At 41.0% G+C, this 19,193-nt stretch overlaps 1 protein-coding gene across 5 annotated transcripts in view; it reads left to right on the plus strand.

The window, feature by feature from the left end:
• Nucleotides 1-19,193, plus strand: part of septin9a (septin 9a) — a 60,662-nt gene that overhangs the window by 33,916 nt on the left and 7,553 nt on the right. For 4 of the 5 annotated variants that reach the window (XM_080511011.1, XM_080511013.1, XM_080511012.1 and 1 more), the window contains one exon: nucleotides 18,929-19,138. In XM_080511011.1, the coding sequence (XP_080367137.1) occupies nucleotides 18,929-19,138 (210 nt within the window). Of the gene's footprint in view, nucleotides 1-7,931; nucleotides 7,991-18,928; nucleotides 19,139-19,193 lie in introns of those variants that run through there. The other variant, XM_080511015.1, reaches the window with a different exon arrangement.

Below are 19,193 nucleotides of genomic sequence, written 5' to 3' on the forward strand. Positions count from 1 at the left end.
CTTGGCTCATGTTCATTTTAATTATCAAGCCTTTAGCTCATAGGAATCAGTAGTCCTAATATTAACCACAGTGTTTGGTGCTTAAGCAATACTTGAAATGATTTATACTGAAAATCACAGCAGCTGCTAAACGTTTCAGTGGAAAGATGTTGCCTTGATTGCACATTTCCAATAAAAGCTCTCCTGACACTTTATTTCCAGATGATTGTGTGGGTGTGCGGCTGCACTTTCAATATCGGGATGTCGACATAATTCCATGCCATCGCCATACTCCCGCTTATTAGTCACACAGATCTCTCTTGAACTGGCAAGTCTTTTAGAAAAATCCCTCTCTTAAAAAGAAAAATATCTTACTCAGTCCCGGGTAACTATACAGGAGTGCAAATCTGTACAGGACATTCACACAAACGGTCACTAATCAACATGAAGCACATGTTTTAGGACCATGAGATTAATATGAATTTAAATTGGACATAATTCAGCTTTGACAATTGACGGTGGTTTTTTGTTGTTGTTGTTGCTTCATCTTGTATAATTTTTTTTTTTTAATTTGGGGCTGTCATTTATATCTATGAAAGACAAACTCTTAGGAACTCTTTTATTGAATACCAACAAACACACATACTTGATGCAGTGGTTTGAAATTATATGACTATCACTAATTCCTCATTTTATCGGTTTGACTTTGGACTCTTCTCTTTATTCCTAAAGCTGAGTCTGCAAGAACTCTAAATGATGACTCGCTATCTCATGATTCGGTTGGTCTGGTGTTGGCCTGCTGAGCACTGACCTACTCTCACCACATTAAAAACTGAATTTATCTCTTTCATACAAACATAAAGGCCTCTTTGTACTACCGCCTGGGATTTGGCTGGGAACAAGAACTTGTGAAAGTCACGAGGGAGGGAAGGCATCTTTGATAAAAGCTCTTATCTGTGTGTGTGTGTGTGTGTGTGTGTGCGTGTGTGTGTGTGTGAAAACTGATCTGATGGTTGTTTTGCAAACGAACAGTTTACTTTGTTTGTTGTAGTGCAACATCATGGATGACCAAGACAATCTTGCTTAATCATAGTTTCTTTATTAATGTTTTTTCAATCCGTTCAACTTATCATTTGTAAAGAAACCTCTGGTTTGCATTGAAGGATTTGTGTTTTGGTTATGATTAAAAAGAAAAATATTTTTTAAAACATTTGCAACCACACACGGACATTTTGTCTTTATCTGCGTAAATCATAAAAATCTGTACTTAAAGTGATTCCCAGCAGTTTGACATGAACAAAACATTGATTAAAATCAGAGGAATGTATCAAAATCAGGAAAATGTTTGCACAATACAAGGCACATTGTATAGATATGAAAGCAAGTAGGAATTTCTTCACAAACTGCAGCTGTAAACCTGAGTAGCATCTGCTTTCACCCATTATTTCTGAATGTTTAAAAGGTCAAAGCTAAAAAGAATCCCAAACTGAACACATCACCCACTATTCTAAGCAAACTATCATAATATTCACATTGCTTTATAACTCTTTAAATGCTTCATTGAAAAATGGAAATAAAATGTTGAACTGGAGGCAATTGCACCGTTTCACATGTGTGATTTGTGCTTTTCAATCCAACCACGTAATATTGAGCCTTTATCTAAATGTGAACGGAACATCTTTACAATCAGGCATCAGAGTAAAAACAAACACAAAGTATGAAACAGAGAAACGAGTAATGGTTTTCCGACACCAGGGTGGAGAAAACGCTGGATTCTCGTTGACTTTTTGATTGTAATCGTCATTGAGCGGCAGATTGTCGCAATGCTCTTCAAACGACAACTTAGTATTTTGTATTGCTAGCTAAAGCAGCAAGAATGATCAGCAAAACAAATAAAATGCCGACAATTGCAAGACATGTACAGATGCAGTCAGAGAAATCCGAACTGTCTGTCTGAGGTGGAGACCGGTGGGACTGAAGTCTTGAATATTCTGGCACAGTGCGCGACTGGTTATTGAAGCGTATGTATGGAACCACAATAAGCAACAACAATCCAAGACAAGCAAGGTCATCCCACACGTGTCGAAGGTTCAATAACTGGTTATCATCAACATTTTGTCCATGTAGATCTCTGAGGTTCCTCAGTGAATTGTCGTCTCCACTCATGGGAAACTGTCTGATCTGTCTTAAAAGGTTGGGGGTGATCTGATATGTATGTTGAGGATCATATTCTGTTCCTTGTCCATGATGCTGTGTGAGATAGACTCTATCTATTACCTGCCTAGTGCGTTGCCGTCCCACATTCTTCTCATAGACTCTAAATATAATTCGAGCGCTGTTTCCACGTAACTCTGGGGTCCGGGGATTGAGGATGTGACTTGGCAGCTGCCGGCCTGTGTTATCAAGAATATTACCAACAGTGTAATAGCGATGTCTGTTGTCCCACAGAACATCTAACAGGTCTTCAAAATTGCTGTAATAATGTGAGCCGAAATCACTGTCTGGGTCAAAGGTCAGGCTGATGACTTCATTATTGAAGTCAATGGTGTTGGCGAACCAGTGGAGCAGCACAAGAGCCTGTTTGGTTACAGATTCGCCAAAGCTGATCTTCTTGAGATCCTTGATATTATAGAGCGGTTGAACCACCGACACCGAGGGCTGGACGAGGAGCAGAGTCCCACAGAAAATCACAAGTCCTGCTGCCACCTTCACCATCCTGTAAAAAAAAAAATTAAAACATTACTGATTTCACTATGCATCCTACTTTGCGTCAGTCCTCGTGTGTTTGTCCAGAATGTTGAGAATGTGTTGACTCTGTTGCCATTATTTGATTAGTAACAAAATGTTTTTACAAGATTTGTCTTCAAAATAACAGTTTAATCAATATCTATTAGTTCAACACAAAATGAAATCTACAGTATATGCATATATGTCAAGTTAGAGCTTCAAGATGGGGAAAGTAGTTTTTAAATCGTATTTTTACTTTCTAATTTTGATAAAGTTAATTTTTTAGGACCATGTCGTGATCCCCATTTTTAGAGGGTGAGTCTGTTCTTTGCAAAATTGTTTTGTTTACCTACAATTACTGTCCTGGGAGCTTTTTTTAATTCCCATTGTACAACTATCCAAAGTCACTCACAGATAAGCCATCCTCAAGTGTCCTTGAACGCCTCTCACGCTTTGCTCTTTTGTTACTGCTGCTGCTGATGGAGTATTTTCTTTTAAATATACTTCAAATGGTTGGAAAACCTTCATTTTACAAGTTTATCACAATACTTGTAAAGTTTTGTAAAATGGTTACAATATTTTTTAAAACTTGTGCTCAAACTCTCTTCAAACACGTCACCTCAGTTCGTTCAAACAGGTTGTTCTTCTCTGTCAAGTTCAGCTTCCCATTCAGGTTAGTGAATAACTTGCTGCTTGTCTTTTGTTTTGTTTGTTTGTTTGTTTTCTTCTATTTGGGGATGCATGAATACAGGGTTTTGGAGTCCTTGTAGCGAATCTGAGGCAGAATGTGGAATAGAAAAGGAGACCTTATCATGCATAATTTTTCAAGGCTCAGATACTAAGACCTATGTGCAGCTGATCTTGGTGCTAAACATTTTTAGCTGGAAATTCTCGAATTTTGTTACTAGTCTGAGGATTACAAAAAGGAGACATTGTCTACAAAGCTTTTGTTTTTTGTTTTTTAAAGGTGAGAAACCTGGAAATGGCATTAGGGTGGAATATTTTATTTATCATTTTGAATAACACTGTCTAAATCAAACAAAACTTATTTCAGTGAAACTCATTATTTATAATTTCAGTTTAAAATAAGCTTCTTTTTTTTTTTAAATAGCCATTAGCTCACTGTAGAACAGTTGAACCACATTATCGCTTTATCACTTGCCTGCAAACTGCCACCGGTTGAATCCAACAGGTAAAACATGTTTTAACGATCCATTTAAATATGTAGTTGCTGTAAAACCCTCACTTTGAAGGAGACAAAGAAATCTCACCTGCCGGTTGAATAGAAGCCAAAAATGAAAAACCGATATCCTGGAAATGGAAAGCAACCTTATGTCTGCGCCTCAGTCTGCTGGTGTTGGATGTGATATCTTGAGAGAGCAGTCACCGACTTAAGTTGTGTTTCACTAAAAGTGAAACCAAGAGCTACTTGGCTGTGTTGTTTGAAATGAGGAGTTGCCATAGAGCAGATTTGAATGGACCAAAACAAAGTGTCTCAATCATTTGTTGGGCTGTGGCATTGGCCTTTGTTAAAGGCAATGTAAATGTATTTATAGCGCACCTATCAAACACTATGCAATTCACAGTGCTGTTCAAAGAAATACAAAAAAACTTTACTAAGACATGCGAAATATATTAATAAAATCAATACCTTGAAGCTTTAAAGTTGATGCAGGTCTAATGTATTTATGAGTCTCCAGCTTCAATTTATCACAGTATTGAATACAAGACAAGGCCACATTTTTGTAAGGCTCACACTTCGACAGGCACAAATCTAGTTTCATTAAGACATCATTTGTTGTTCCTCAGATTTTAGTTCATCTTCACCTTGAAAAAAAATAGTGTTTTTATGTTACACAATGTTGCTCAGCTGCCTGCTCTGCTGCAACTCTTCGAGTAACCAGCAGGAGGAGCTGTTACACAGGTAGTTGACCCTCACACCTATGTGGTATCAGGTATGGAGCGTTTTGTTTGTCTAAATCGACTGAACACCTCCTACACTCCACATGGAAACGCTCCAACAGGAAGATGAACTGTTTGTACACGGACACAACAAAGTCCACATGGGGGAGCAGTTCTGGGGCTGCAGATGCTGCATTCAGCACAGACTGGGGTTTTCATTTCAGTGTTTAACCTAAAGGAAAAAAGTCCCCTTCCAGAAAACTCTATGCACGTGATGCACACACAGTCTTCTCGCTGTACTCGGAGGACCTTGTATCACACACACACAGATGCTTCATATGCGTACACTAAGGGACACACTGAGCTTTGTCTTGACACTCTGTGGCGGCATTGGTTGTCCTTTTGATGAAAACAGAAAAGGAGCAACCAAAGATGCACATAAAGGAAACATTTAAGTTCTCTGTGGTCACCACCCACATTTTTCACACGGCCAGCGCAAGAGCATACAAGCAATAACGTTGCTATTGTTGCTGTCCCTCTAGATTTAATGTGCAGTGGAGTTTTATATTACAGCCTACAATGTGTGTTTTTTTTTGCTAACCTCATTTGTTCACAAATAGGAGGCGTTTCCGTTTGCTATTTCTATTGAAGGGGAAAAAGCCGGTCATATATTTCACATGATGCACTGTGCTGCTTCTGTTTATCGGCTTTCTGTGTAATGGAAGTCCTTGGGCAGCTGCGAGGAACGCTATCTGGGGTCAGCCAGGCAGTTCTGCACTGGGCCTGCCAATACATGACACCATTTTGGCACAGCGCGGCGAAGAAAACTTCAGCCCCTGACATTGGCTTTCTGTCACTACCACCCCCATCTCCTCAAAGCCAATATATAGGCCATGTCCCCCAGCAGGACAGCAGCTTTGTAATAAAGAATTATGCCAAGTTATGTCGGAGCCAACAAATGATGGTGGACTCGCAGCATGCAGGCTTTACAGAAGAGTCGGTTTCTTCAAGAAGCCTTGAGGAAGTAGGAGCTTTTTATTGATGAGAAAAGAGATATTTTCTATTAATAATCTGTGATGATTCATGTGTAAATGGACATTGTTTTATAATTGAGTTAGAGAAAAAGAAACTCAGCCGGGGGATTGGAATAAAAAAAACTAGAAAAAAAAAGTTAGCGTGGCTCCAGAGGGGCGGTGACGTGGAAAAGGGGTAAAAGGGAAACTTTTGTTTGGAGACCAGAGTTGGAGTGCTTCAAAAAAAGAAAATGCAAGAAAGCAGAGGAGCTTTTACATGATGCTACTGCATTAATTGTCCTAATTACAGCTTGTTAATACCACACATTAAAAAAGGATGCTGTTTTGTTTGAAGATGTAATATTGAAGTCGGGCAGTGTCGAAGTACTTCTCTGTTCGTGACTGAATCATTCAGTGTCGGTTTCAAACACGAGAAGTGCTGTTGTGCAAACCCTTCCTAAACTCATGTTATGGTTTCATTTACATCTGTGCTGTCCTCAGTGTAAATGTTGGGTTTTCATTGGAGAGATACAGTCCAACTTCAGAGAGCGGGACATGAAAAGGAGGCCAAGAACGAAAGGTTGAAAGTGAAGGGGCCCTTGGTTTGGGGAAAATGTATGGTTGTTCCACATTGTAAAAAAACTAAACAAGCGAGGGTTTATTTTAAGTCCTTATTTGGTAGGAGCTGGTTTTTCTCACACTTAAAAGGCGATCTGTGTTTGTGCATTTGGTTTTATGTGCCGTGCATTGTCAAGAGTTTTAGAACTGCTGCTTCACATTGTTTTCGTTCGCCATAAAAGCTTCTTTGGAGAGGCGTGCAGGTGAGGCAGACTCCGTGAAACTGAATTAGAAGTCTGCAAAATTAGTTGGAAGGATTCAAACTTTGCATCCTTTGGGTTCTTTTTGTTTTTCTCCTTTTCTTCCAGGAACATGACTGCTCATTTCAAGGAATGCAGCCACACTCCCATGTGTGTGTGGAGCTCTAACGTTGTATTGAAGCCAACGCACTGGTATATAATTACACTTCCTGTGAGGCTGAAGACAGCTGTTTCCTTCGCCTTTAATCACAAAAATATACATACTCCTTAAAAGTAGTAATCAGCCACAGCAATTGGTCGGTTGTCGAGCTTTAGAGAAGTAAGAGGATGCTGTATTTGAGTGTTAAACACGGTTCCTGTAGTTGTAAGTTTTGGCCTGTGTTTACCTTTGCGATGCAGCCGAGTGTTGCATTTCGTTCTGACTTGCATTTTTACTATTGTGCATAATTATGTCAACGCAGGTTCTACTTTGCAACCGTAATGTCGTTCATTCTGCAGCATACCTACTGTTGCAATGCTAAGCTGAATGTAACCAAAGCTTGTTGGATTATTCTGGTGAAGTTTCTTACCGACTTCCCATGTTTGACTCGGTTCCTTTTTCCAACAGACGCATATGGTGGTCTTCACATCTCCACTTTTTATCTGCCCTGGAGCAGTGTTCGCACCAGGATCTATTTTGGTCAGACCAGTGTTTAACACACTTGCAGATATTGGCTTTTTATTATTTTCTAAAATATCCACCCATCTCCGTCTGCTGGGATCGACTTTAGGTAATACAGTTACGAGTTCATCTCAAATTCTTGGAAATGCCATGATATTGTTTCGAGATCTTGCTGTTACCTTTGTATAACCATCACCCTCTCCTACTAGTCTAATTTCATAGTTTATGAACAATTTAACATTTAAATTATTTGTAGGAGTGTTTCTTTATTTGACACTATGTTCTATTATACTTTCTGACACGATTGCAGTGTTCAGGAGGCGTTTGTGTAACTTTGTTATCCTCATTCATGGATGGCAGTGACCTCCCAAAAGTGCAGCGCAGTTTGTTTCCAGAAGGAGTAAAACAATAATCCTGGCAGTTTGTCTTGATGTGTGTGTGTGTCTGCTCTGCGAGAGGAATGAGAGGGATGTGATGAATGCAGACCCGAAGCAGCAGATGAGAGGGTTGAGCCGAGTAATTGGGGTTATAAATTATCCTGCAGCTTCAGACGAGGGACACAAAGATGACCCTGAGATTCTGCTCCACTCGGTGAAGACGCAGACAAGCAGACGTTTTGTTGTTGAACCACACTCGTACTATTTTACCGTCCACTCTGATCTTAGAAAAGCCGAATTGAATGCATTTATTTATGCATTTAGGCAGAGAGGAGGGGGTCGTTTGAAGGAAGTGGGCGTCTCTTGTTACTTTACATGCTGAGTCACATGACGAGCACTGGGTGGGAGGGACAGCCGAGGGAGCTTCCAGCGCCACAGCAGAGTTTGGCCTCGCACTGGATCGCTGCACTTCGACTGGAGACGGCTCATACACGCACGCGCGTTACACACACGGTGAGTGTTCTGCATACCAGGAGAGTGCGTGCGTGTGGATGTATGTGTGTGTGAATTAGAGTTTTGCTTTTTTTTCCTTGAAACAGGACTTGAGTTTCTCGTGTTGCTGACACACAAGTTTTTCACTCTGGTTCTTGTGTGTTTTATAATTATGGTTAATTGTTGTTGCTTCAGCTGCTAAATGTATGACACGCTGTGAAATTGTTTATCCATTGTACTTGGAAATGTGTGTGTGGGCATCCAGAGAGGATGTTCATCATGTTTTCGACACTTCCCTGTTTAAGGTCATATTTCTGTTTCACTTCTTCCCTCCCTCCTGACATTGTCCACACACTGGATGCGTTCTGCCGCTTCTGACAGTGACAAACTACCAGATAAACTCGCGAGCTCTCAGAAGCGTGTGTGCAGTGTTAAAGGTTAGTGCCACACGTGAGGTTAGGAGACTTCAGTGTGGCAGAAGGAAAACAGTTTAGTTTTGTTTCCGCTTTGGAAAGTACAGTGAATGAATCCTCTTCGCTCGCGGTAATCTGTGGGAAGTAGTCGAATTTAAAATGTCTTTTTTTTTCTTCTATAGTTAACCAGTTTTGTTGCAGATCAAGTGTCTTTATAATTTTCTCGAGTCGCTCCTGTGTCTCACTGTGTTGGCACAGTTGAAACGTGGACGCGGGAGCGTTTGATTTGCCGGCGATGTGGCAGCAGCGTGGACAAAGCTGACAGTCAGCATTTTATTGGGCCGGCTTTGTTTTGTTGAGCTGACCTGGAGAAAACCAAGCACTGCTCTCTGATCATAGCACACCAGTGGAAAACACTACCCACCCCTCACCTTTTTAGAGAGTCACCCGCCTCTGCTTCCACACACACACACACACACACACACACACACACACACACTTTTACTCACACGGAGCTGTTGAAAGGAGCTCTGTTGTGGCCCCTGTGAATTGCTGAGCAAGAACAGACAGTGGCCTTTTACCAGTGTTTAATGGGACACCGAAAAGGTCACCGATACTTTCTGTTCCTTGCTTGTCTCTGTGCATCTCTGATCCTGGTGAGTCGCTGCACTGAGATTCTGTATCTTTCGTGGAATTTGGCGTCATACCTCTGAACTGTGAAACATTTCATGAATGTAACCGGAGCTTTCCAGTGTTGAAATTAATAATGTTTAATCTTTGTGGCTTGACAATATGTACATTCTCAGAATAGCAACTGAGCCTTTTTTTCTGTGTTCACCCTTTTGTCAGTGGTCATATTGACTGTTGACATTCTCCTGATAAGTTGTTTGTAGACGCTTAGAAAAGCACAAGGAATGTTGAAGTATGGAAATGTCGAGCTATAAAATGGGGGATATTTTAACATTAACAATTTATAGGAATTTAATTCCAGAGGGTATTGGGCAATGCAAACAATGTTAAAATATGACTTTTTTTTTTTTTTTTTTTTTTTTTAAAGCACAGTGAACATGCATTCAGTGTCTGTTTGACCGGATTCATGCAACTCTGTGTTGCAATGTGCACTTACAGTATATAAAGAAGTACCGCCAGGTCTTATCAGGCTATGGTGTGAAGCTCCAACATCTAACACCTTTATTATGATGATGTAAAGATTTCGAAAGTGAAGTAGATTATTATGTACTGATTGTAGCTGTCAAGCGTGGAGTTCTACTATTTCAGAAGAGGGGGCAGTACGAAGCAGAGAATCTGATGGTCAACAGTTGTTGCATGCAATAAAGTCCCACTGTTTTTGGAACTAAGCAAATTATCACCCTGTTGTTTGTTCTTCTTAAGATAGTGCCTCTTATTGGACTCCTGAGTTTTATATGTGGGTCAGTGACCGTCCATAAATGCAGCTCCTGAGGCCTGGAGAGGATCCAAATGACAGCTTTTATAGTCACACACATGCACAGGCACACATTGTGTTGTTGGGAAGATGGTAGGTGTGCAAACCATTTTTCCTTTATCTGTGGTCTTGGAGACCTCGAGCCTTTCTGAATGACCTGAGCAGATGTAAAATATCATATGGATCAGGACATGAATTCTATGTGATTGAAGCCACATGGTAAAGCCGACAAGTTAAAAACTGTTGTAACTGATGTTTCTGATGCATCTTAAGTGAGGAAAAAGTTCATGAATGGTTAAATCTTTTCGGACTGGCTCCTTTAAGGCTATTTGCTGAAAACCTTTTTCCCATCACACTGCTATAGTGCTACACTCTTCTCTTCAAGTAGCACTTACAGACTTGAGTGTTTTGTCTTGATTCCTATCTGTATACTGATGGATTGGATTTTAGAAATGAGCTTGTCCATATGTCATTCAGAGCTTCGCGTCTTCAACATTGTTTCTTAAAACATTGCAAATCACCCCATGTTACATTTGATGATGCCACGTTTACTGATGTGAACATTAGTTGCAGGAAACTGGAAATATAAATGTGTCTCGAATGTTTAACTGTGAAAGATTTATGGTGATATTTGTCAAAATATCGAGCACGTCCACTTGAAGTGTCTCTGCTGTTCTCGGCTGAAACGACTCATGCATTGAAGTGCAATTTGCAACTTTAGTGAGGATAGTATATTGGCATATTTTGATTTATCCAGCTGTGAAGTGTATACATTATTGTGAGAAATGATAGTTGAATCCATTCCCATTCAAACAGAAACAAAGGCTGTTGCTGGTGTTTATTGTGCTCTGTATGATGGCTGCCATTATGTTTTACGAGACCTCTATGGATAGTTGTTGTGTCTGAGGTGAAGCATGTGTGAGGACAGAGGTCAGATTCCAAAAGCTCTCCTTTCGGCCGTGCAGACCCACGCTTCAGCCAACAATTTCACTGATAACACTTTGACCAGCTCACTGAGATAAAGAACAATTCTGTCTAATGACTTTAACAACTCAAGTCATTGAGCTGCAGGTAATAACTACCCAATTCATTATTCATTATTCGGCCTCATTGCAGAAAATTGGCAACTTCTCACTTCATTAAGCTATTATGTAAACACAAGAATGGGCTGAACATGTAACATTTCAGGCAGAATATTGTTTTAGTTGGGTGTACAAATTAACAAATTTCTGTAATAAATATAGTGCTATGGTTAAATTGCCTTTCGTAATTGCAGATGTTTGTTTAGAGATTAAATAAATGAGGTTTTGATTGGTTGGAAAGTTGTGAAAGCGGTACATGGATCCACATATTTTGTATTTGTGAAATGCACATAGTTGCAGTGGAGTTGCAGAGATCTGCTTGGTTTCAGAGGACCTATAAAGACAACAGTCCTCTTGTGCACCACCACAATGTGGAGACGCATTCCTCTGGCAGTCCTGACAAACCTGCGGGCTTCTACTGTCATTACAGCAATTTAAATTTTTTGGACTGTCAAAGTAATGCTAGATGTTGATGCCACTTGCACTCCCATGCATGCAGCCTTTGGTAGTGCCGGCTCAAAACGCCAAAAAGTGCATCACCAAATTAAACACCACTGGTTTGCGGTCACGGTTTGTATGTGTAAAATGGAAAAGATACAATGGTGTACAAATGAAATGTTTGCCCTGCTAGCGGATGATAGCCTGTGCCAGGTGACATGATGAGCGAGCCAGACCCCACAGGGGTCAAAGGGCACATTTCTCCTGAGAACTGAATGATGAGGACTATGGGAACTCGGCCTAGCTGCACAAACACTCTGACTTTAATAACACAACAAACCATGTTTGCACTGCCACCACACCAATTTCCCCCTTTTATTAACGGATTGACTGTCAGAGGGTGGGAAAATGTGTTTGTGTGTGCATACATACTTGTTTATGTCTGCCGTAAACCCAAGTGGTCTGGGGTATTGAATTGATTCTGTGCTTGAGGGCTGCTGGAACACCCAGTTGGAAGTAATTGAATGCATTTTATTCCTTCTGCACAAGTTTCTCAGCTGTGCTTGCACTGTCTCTTCCTCCTATGGGAAATCAGCTGTATAAAAGCGAGCTTGAGAATCGTTCAGAATACTCAGGAAATTTTCTGGATTTCATGTTAAATCCAATTTTTGGCCCACACTCTCGTCAAGAAGTATCAGGTCACCATCTAAAGATATCCAGCACTGTTAAGATGAGACATGACTACAAAGCTTGTCCTGTCCAGGAATGTAAATAAAGTCAAAATGGAACAGATGTTTTCAAATGGGGTCCAGAAAGCTTTTTTTTTTTTTTTAATAAACTACAGTAAAGAGCTAAAATCCTATTTAATGGATTAGTTCACTAAATGTGCCATATAAACAAACTTTAGAAGCACTTAAAGTACAATGCATGAGCTCAGGCTGCCCTCTCATTTGAAGGCATTGTGTATATTTTCCAAGACAGAAGAATTCTTCCATACAAGTTTGCAGGCCGTTTCTGAAGGACGTGTGCAGGCAGATTGTCTCAAAACATCTTTCAGAATGAAGCACATATCTTCTGTGGATGGAGTCTGGCTCAAATTTTCCCGTCTCTGCATGTAATCTCAAACAGACTCTGCAATTCTGAGAGGAGGGCTGTGTGGGGGCCATTACATTACATCCAGTACTGCTAATTCACCTTCATACCATAAGATGGTATTTAATTACATATACAACATATATATTACATATAGACTATGGGTTTGAGATTATGGTAGTCTGCTGTGAATTAAATCTGAAACCATTCAGAGGTTTTCTTGACGGCATTACATGTTTGGAACAGTGCCATTTCCTTCAGACTTTTGCAGACTCCTGTTTACGGTTGTATTTTAGATGCATATAGTTTGTGGAACTTCTCAACTTTAATGTTGTGTTTTTAGCTTTAATGTATGAAACACGATAGTTGGCAACAACTCAAATCAACATAATTAACTCAATACAATAGTGTAATATACTACATGATATTTCAGAATAAATATAGTCAGACCCGATACAGTAATTTCCTGGTCCTCTTGCCCCATGCTATGTTTAAATACTAATATTTTATCTAATCTCTAAACAATATTTGTGGAACAGGGGTCTGTTCTGGCAAAACAAACACCTCTTTTGTGTCTTTATGGCAAAATGTATCTAAAAAAACAAAAAACAAAAGAAAAGCGAAGATTTCATGGAATTGAAGTTTTATGGGTCCAGTGAGGGAATTACTGTTTGAGATAACAAACACGGTCCTCTCGGTCCAAGTTTCCAGTCCCCCTCTCCCTGTCTCTCTGGATTCCTCTTGTGTGAGTCAAGTCAGTTTGTACGGAGGGTCAAACCACTGATTTGTCATAAGCGGGCTAACCTCAGCACAGCTCTTTTCCAACCTAAACTGGGAACATGACCTCTGACCTGCTCACCACGCTGTCAAGATCAACACCCTGGACAGCTGAAGCATGGCTCAGTGGTTCAGACCATGTCACCACTAAACATAGACGACTCAGTCGACAGTTTCTCTATGGTTCGGCCTCGTTTGAGCATCTCTCGAAAAGACAATGAAATGATCGAGGGCATGTTTAGCTGGTTTCAAATGCTATTCACATCCTGCTTCGGAGGAATGAGTGCAGTTATTGAGGAATGTCAGGACTGGAAGTGGAAATAAATCACTGACTCTGCTGTCCATGCTGTTTCTTCCCACCCTCTTAACCTCCTCCTCTGATCTACATGCCTTCCTCTGTCCTTCTTTCCCTGACTTTATCCCTGCTACCATTTCTTTTCACTCATTATCTCACAATCAACCTCCACATTACTGCCCTCCTTTCTCAATACTTCTTTATCCCCCCCCCCCTGCTCTTGTTCCTCCTTTCTGGAAAACTTTGTGGTGTAAGAACACTTCCAGCCATATTTGCGAAGAGCAAAGCAATCTGTTACTGATGGGGGGGGGGGGGGGGGTGCTTTAATTGAAAACAGCAAAATGGCATCATGGGAGTCTTGTGAGTCATCCTCTGCCTTCCAGTTGGTGATTTATTTTGATTTCATAAAACCTTAGGAAATGCATTCTACATATTCTCCACTAAGTGTGTGTATTATAGCCAAAAGCTTCTAAAATAATACTGATTTGGCAGAATGAAGCTCATGAATTTACAATGTATGGTGTAAGTGTAGGCTTTCCAGCAGTTTCCATTCACTTTAGGCCGTTGGTCATATTCACACACACACACCAGTGAGAGTGGCTGTCATGCAGAGTGCTTGCACACCATTGGCAGGAAGCCTTTGGTTCAGTGCACTGCGACGAGGAAATTTGGCATTCAGCTCATCGCCAAAGCTACCCCCAAAATGAGAAACCGTCATGCTCGAAGTTCTGGAATTTTAATTCATAATAGTTGAAAAAATACTCTTGAACAGTGTCGTCATCGCTGTGCACATTTGTTTTATATCAAATGTGCACAATGATCCTACAACTGGTATTACAATTCCATTCAAATGTTGACAAAGTGTCATTGGTAATCCATCCCTTCAGTCTTCCAATATTGAAGCCAAAGCACAAATTTCCAAGTTGACAAATGGAAATATTGTTTCAAAAACTGGAGCCAGTTAACGGGTAGCATTTAGTATTGATACTGAAACCTGATCACAGACCGACTCACATGAAACTTTCCAAACATATTTTGAGGTTTTTTTGGGGGGGGGTTTTCCCACACTGTCTCTTGTCACATCCCCATTTGACCTGCCATGAACTGGTATTCTTGTGCTGTCGGGAAGAATGTTTGGAAGAATCGGGTTAATGTCCACCAGCTGGTAAACCACCAGAACCAGACTTTTTACAGATGGAGGTCAAATGTTTGAACATTTATAGGGGCCTGGTCCCTACAGTTGTCCCCGGATGCTCGTATTTACTAGCTATGAACTTTTTGCAGTGCGTTTCAGCATTTTGAAAGGACGTCCTTGAGGAGCCGAAGGCACCTCTGATAAATGGTCCATGTATCCAAATGTTGGCTACTCTGAGGTCCTTCACCCCTCTGGTTCGACTCATTCTCAAAAACGGCGTCACTGACGGGGGTCTGCTTCACTCGCAGTTTGACAGTCTTGCATCAACATTGTTACGTTGTGGGATTTACTGTTTACTGGAGTTGATGACTGGGATCTAAACTGTTTACTACCTGTAGTGAAAGTGATTTGTTGTCATTGTTGGACAGAGCTGAGTTTCCCCACAGTCGTGCTCCGGAACTCTGTGCCTTCCCTACACGTTGTATCTTTGCCAAGTTGTTTACAGCATTGGACGCTGCTTTGACTACGAGAAAATTAGTGGTTCGCATTCATGTCGGACAGAAAGCTTTGAGGAGCCTCGCTGCTGCAGTCTTGGCAACTGGCAAGTAAGCGGCGACAACGCTTTATCCTATGTCCTCCATTCATTCACTGTCTTCTTGCCTTTGGTATTTTTCCATCCACACTGGAGATTAGTGTGATTTTGCTGCCTGTAAATCAATGCAGACAGCTTCTTGATGCAATAGCATAGTTCTTCGAGTTGCAGCACGTATTTTAGGAAGTCTTGAAAGTTATTGTTTACTCTTCGACAGTTTTCAAAAATTCAAACTCTGAACATGTTTTGGCTAGATGGATTTAAATTTTGGATTAATACAACTTTATGTTATCAATGTGACTGATTTGGAGAGCTGTAGTGAATCCCAACTGACGGCGGATGAAACACAGGGTGCAGCCTGCACAGGTCACCACTTCAAGTAACTGACAGTCGTCCAAACACACTTCTTCACACTTACCAGCTATTTAGAGTCACTAGTTCACCTAACATGCATGCCATTGTGCTGTGGAAAGAAGCACAGACAAAATGGAAAAGCTTCGGAGGCAAAATTGAACTGGTCTTCACACTGTGAAGTTAAATCGCTCACCCATTTTTTTTTTTCTTTGGTTATTGAGTTGTGGATTTTACATGAGGGTTTTATCTGCAACATAGTTTCCTTTCAGCTCACTGAAGTCCAAATTGTTTTAATGCTATTTTGTTCAACAATGGACAAAAAGATACTTTCCTCATGACGAAGGGATGAACAATCTTCTCAACCGAGCAAACATAAATCACAAATGGATATTTTGACTTGTCAACTTTCTCAGATAATCTGATTTCTCAATTGAAAACCACAAAGTTATTATGTTTTAGTTATGCAGGTGCTGCTGCTTTTGACGGCTGTTGGGAGTACACCAAAGTTGATAATGCATCTCAGGTGTCATTTAACTTTGTTCATTTCATGTTCGCTGCCTTTGATGCCGTCCTGGTGTCGAGGCTCCGGTGCAGGTCAGTGGTTACCTGTCAAGCTGTGCTTGCCCCCGGGCCGACGTCTCTATTTCCAGCACTTCACTGTCACAAAGGGAGAGAAAAATAATGATTCACTTCAGCAGCAGTGAGGAGCTGATATGCAGTGAGTGGAGTTAACAAATAGACCAAACAACAAACTTTGGGGGAGTCTAGGAGCTTTAGTACAGGTTAGTTATAGAAAGAGAAAAATGCCAGATAAAGACAGAGTCGAGCAGGAGAGACAATAGAGGACTAGCAGATGGAGTGGGGAGGGGAAACTGATGACAGGAGAGCAGAGTCCGTGTGCGGAGGGAGGAAAGGGTGAGGCCTAAGCGAAAATGACACCAGCAAAGCAGAGGTATGGGGACGTGGGAGGCGAGGAGGGGAGCTGGAGGGCAACGAGTCGCAGTAAGTTGCTGACTGACTGCTGGAACAGGATGGGGAAGTGGTGAAGGAGGCCAGGAGAGCTGCTTCCATAGGTGGGTCTCTATGACACATGGATACACACACAATGAAGCACATTATGAGTAAGAGTCGATGTTAATATGAGCTCCTTTTGACTTTACACAGCAGTGTTATTCTTCAATGAGTTATTTTCTTCTTCGTGTTCTTCCATTAATCTGCGCAGTGCCAGTTTAAAGTGTGCGGGCCTTTCTCCAGCTGCAGTGCCAGTGCTCATAAATTGAATTCCCTCGTGATACCAGGGAACTGGCATGTTGTCTGCGTTTCTTCTCTTTGCAGTTGATCAAGTGTTTTGCTGGAATCCAAAAAAAAGCTCTTAAACGTCTCGCAGGCATGCTGGAGTGTGTGTCCATGCATGTGTGCACCTAAAGGTCAGACGTGTGATGAAACGAAAGAAAAACTAAGAGTGTGAGGTCATGTCAACCACCAGGGTTAAATCCTGTGTGTGAGAAAGGGAGAAGGATGCTTGCAGTGTGTGGATCATGTTTCAACCTGAGCAGCAGCCTCTCTTCTCTCCATTCTCACATTAACGGGACAGTAACGCTGCACTGCAGAGGGCGAGTGAAAGGGAGGCCCCGCAAGGGGCAGCAGCTCCATGACCTGCTGTACATTCAGACATAAACACCACAGTGATACTGTCAATTCTCCACCTATCCTGACTTGGCACATCGCTACAGACAGGTACAGCCACTTGTATGTCCAGACCTCAGTGAGCATATTAAATGTTTATGCTGCGATTTGACACACACACACATTTGGAGGCATTCCTTAGAAGGACATTAAGCTAATCATTATCCAAACAAACCGCTTGAGCCAAGTCCAAAGTACTTTAGTACTACAGAGTACATTTTCTAATAGTTTTCTGTTGAGTCAAGAGAGCATTGGCATGAGACCAGAAATTCTCTCCGTTTTGAGACTCGGGAGTTTTCTCAGTCTTAGCAGCAGCATCGTGTTGCACCACAGTTGCTCCAGAGTAATTTACAACAACAGCCATCAACAGAAAATCCCATTATATTGCCCAGAGGGTGGATCTGACTGACTTCTGTGATTTTTGGACATTTCGTTTTGCAAAACTGAGTTTTATTGCTGAAATGTATTCCATCTGTGAAAGGATGGCTCTGGAAATCTGTTCTGTCGTATTAACATTCACGTTATATTGAACATAGCACAATCATTAGAATGAAAACAAGAATTGCATTGTGGTTCAGTGTGTCTTGTGTTCACTCTTCAATCTGCTAAAAAGTACAAACATATGAGGAATCTGTTTTTCTGACAGAGCATTTTTAACTTTGACAACATGTGTGAGCTTGGTTAAATACCCTCATGGGACTATTGCAGTGTTATTGTTACCATCTGAGAACTCTTCATGAGCTCATAAACTGTTTAAAGGAGTCAAAACAGCAGTAAGAAATCTTCCGTCACACCTACCATCATTGATTTTCTGCAAGGATCCCGACCTGTGATTAATCTCTAAAGCTTTGTTTATACAGCACCTTCAAGACCGTGAAAAATGTTATAGTGCTAGAAAAAAAAGACATTAAACAGAGGTGCAAATTTATACAGACACGTCTAACACGTATTTAAACGTGGGACAAAATGTAAAGAAAATCGTGTTGGGTTGTTGTTTATTTGTTGTAACAGTGCTTTTGTCACTAAAGATATTACAGTTTATTTTCCGTTTTAATGGTGCAGTCGAGCTGAGCAAAATCTTCTGTCAATGCCAAACAGCTCATTGTCCTCTTTAACGCATATGAAATAAGACTTATTGGCAATGGGAGCATTTTTTCACTGAAAGAAGTCTTGTAGTATGTAGAAGAACCGTGCATGGCCTCTCCTCTCCTCATAATGCTCATCAGCCTGCTCATTCTTCAACACATTCTTCAAACACATACTCGCTTCTCACAAATGCATGGGCTTTATAAATGTTTCATCATTGAAATAAAAAGTTTTTGTGTGCAACAGTTGCCAACGAACAACAAAAATAACTAAACAATCAAAAGGTTTTCTTACTTTTGATACCAAGTATATGCGTATAGTTCTGCACATATATACTTGCATGCATTTACAAAGTTGCATGGATACATATAAATATTTAATGCAATATAAGTACAAAGGACTTCCTCACAATGTCTGTTTTTCACGGCTTTATTAATCGGTTACGTATCTGTGTCTTCACCCCTTTTTGGTGTGAACATTTTTGTCATTGCAAAGTCACTTGTTCATGACATGGCAGTTTTGCCCCAATAACCTTTCCCCTTTCTCTCCTTGCTTGTCAAATCAGGACCAGAAGTGTTTTCCAGCTACAGCAGCAGTGCCATGTCTGAGGCAGCAGTGCCCGATGCCCTGGTGCCCCCAGCAGTGAGCGGTCTGTACGGGGAGAAGGCCGGCGGCTCCGCGGTGGACTTCAGCTATGTTGGTATTGATGCCATTCTGGAACAGATGAGGAGGAAAGCCATGAAACAGGGTTTTGAGCTCAACATTATGGTTGTAGGTGAGTAGAACATGTATACACTGCAGACATAATCAAGTCAAGTGTACTTTATACA

This window comes from Blennius ocellaris (assembly GCF_963422515.1).
Source record: "Blennius ocellaris genome assembly, chromosome: 16".
Lineage (NCBI taxonomy): Eukaryota > Metazoa > Chordata > Actinopteri > Blenniiformes > Blenniidae > Blennius > Blennius ocellaris.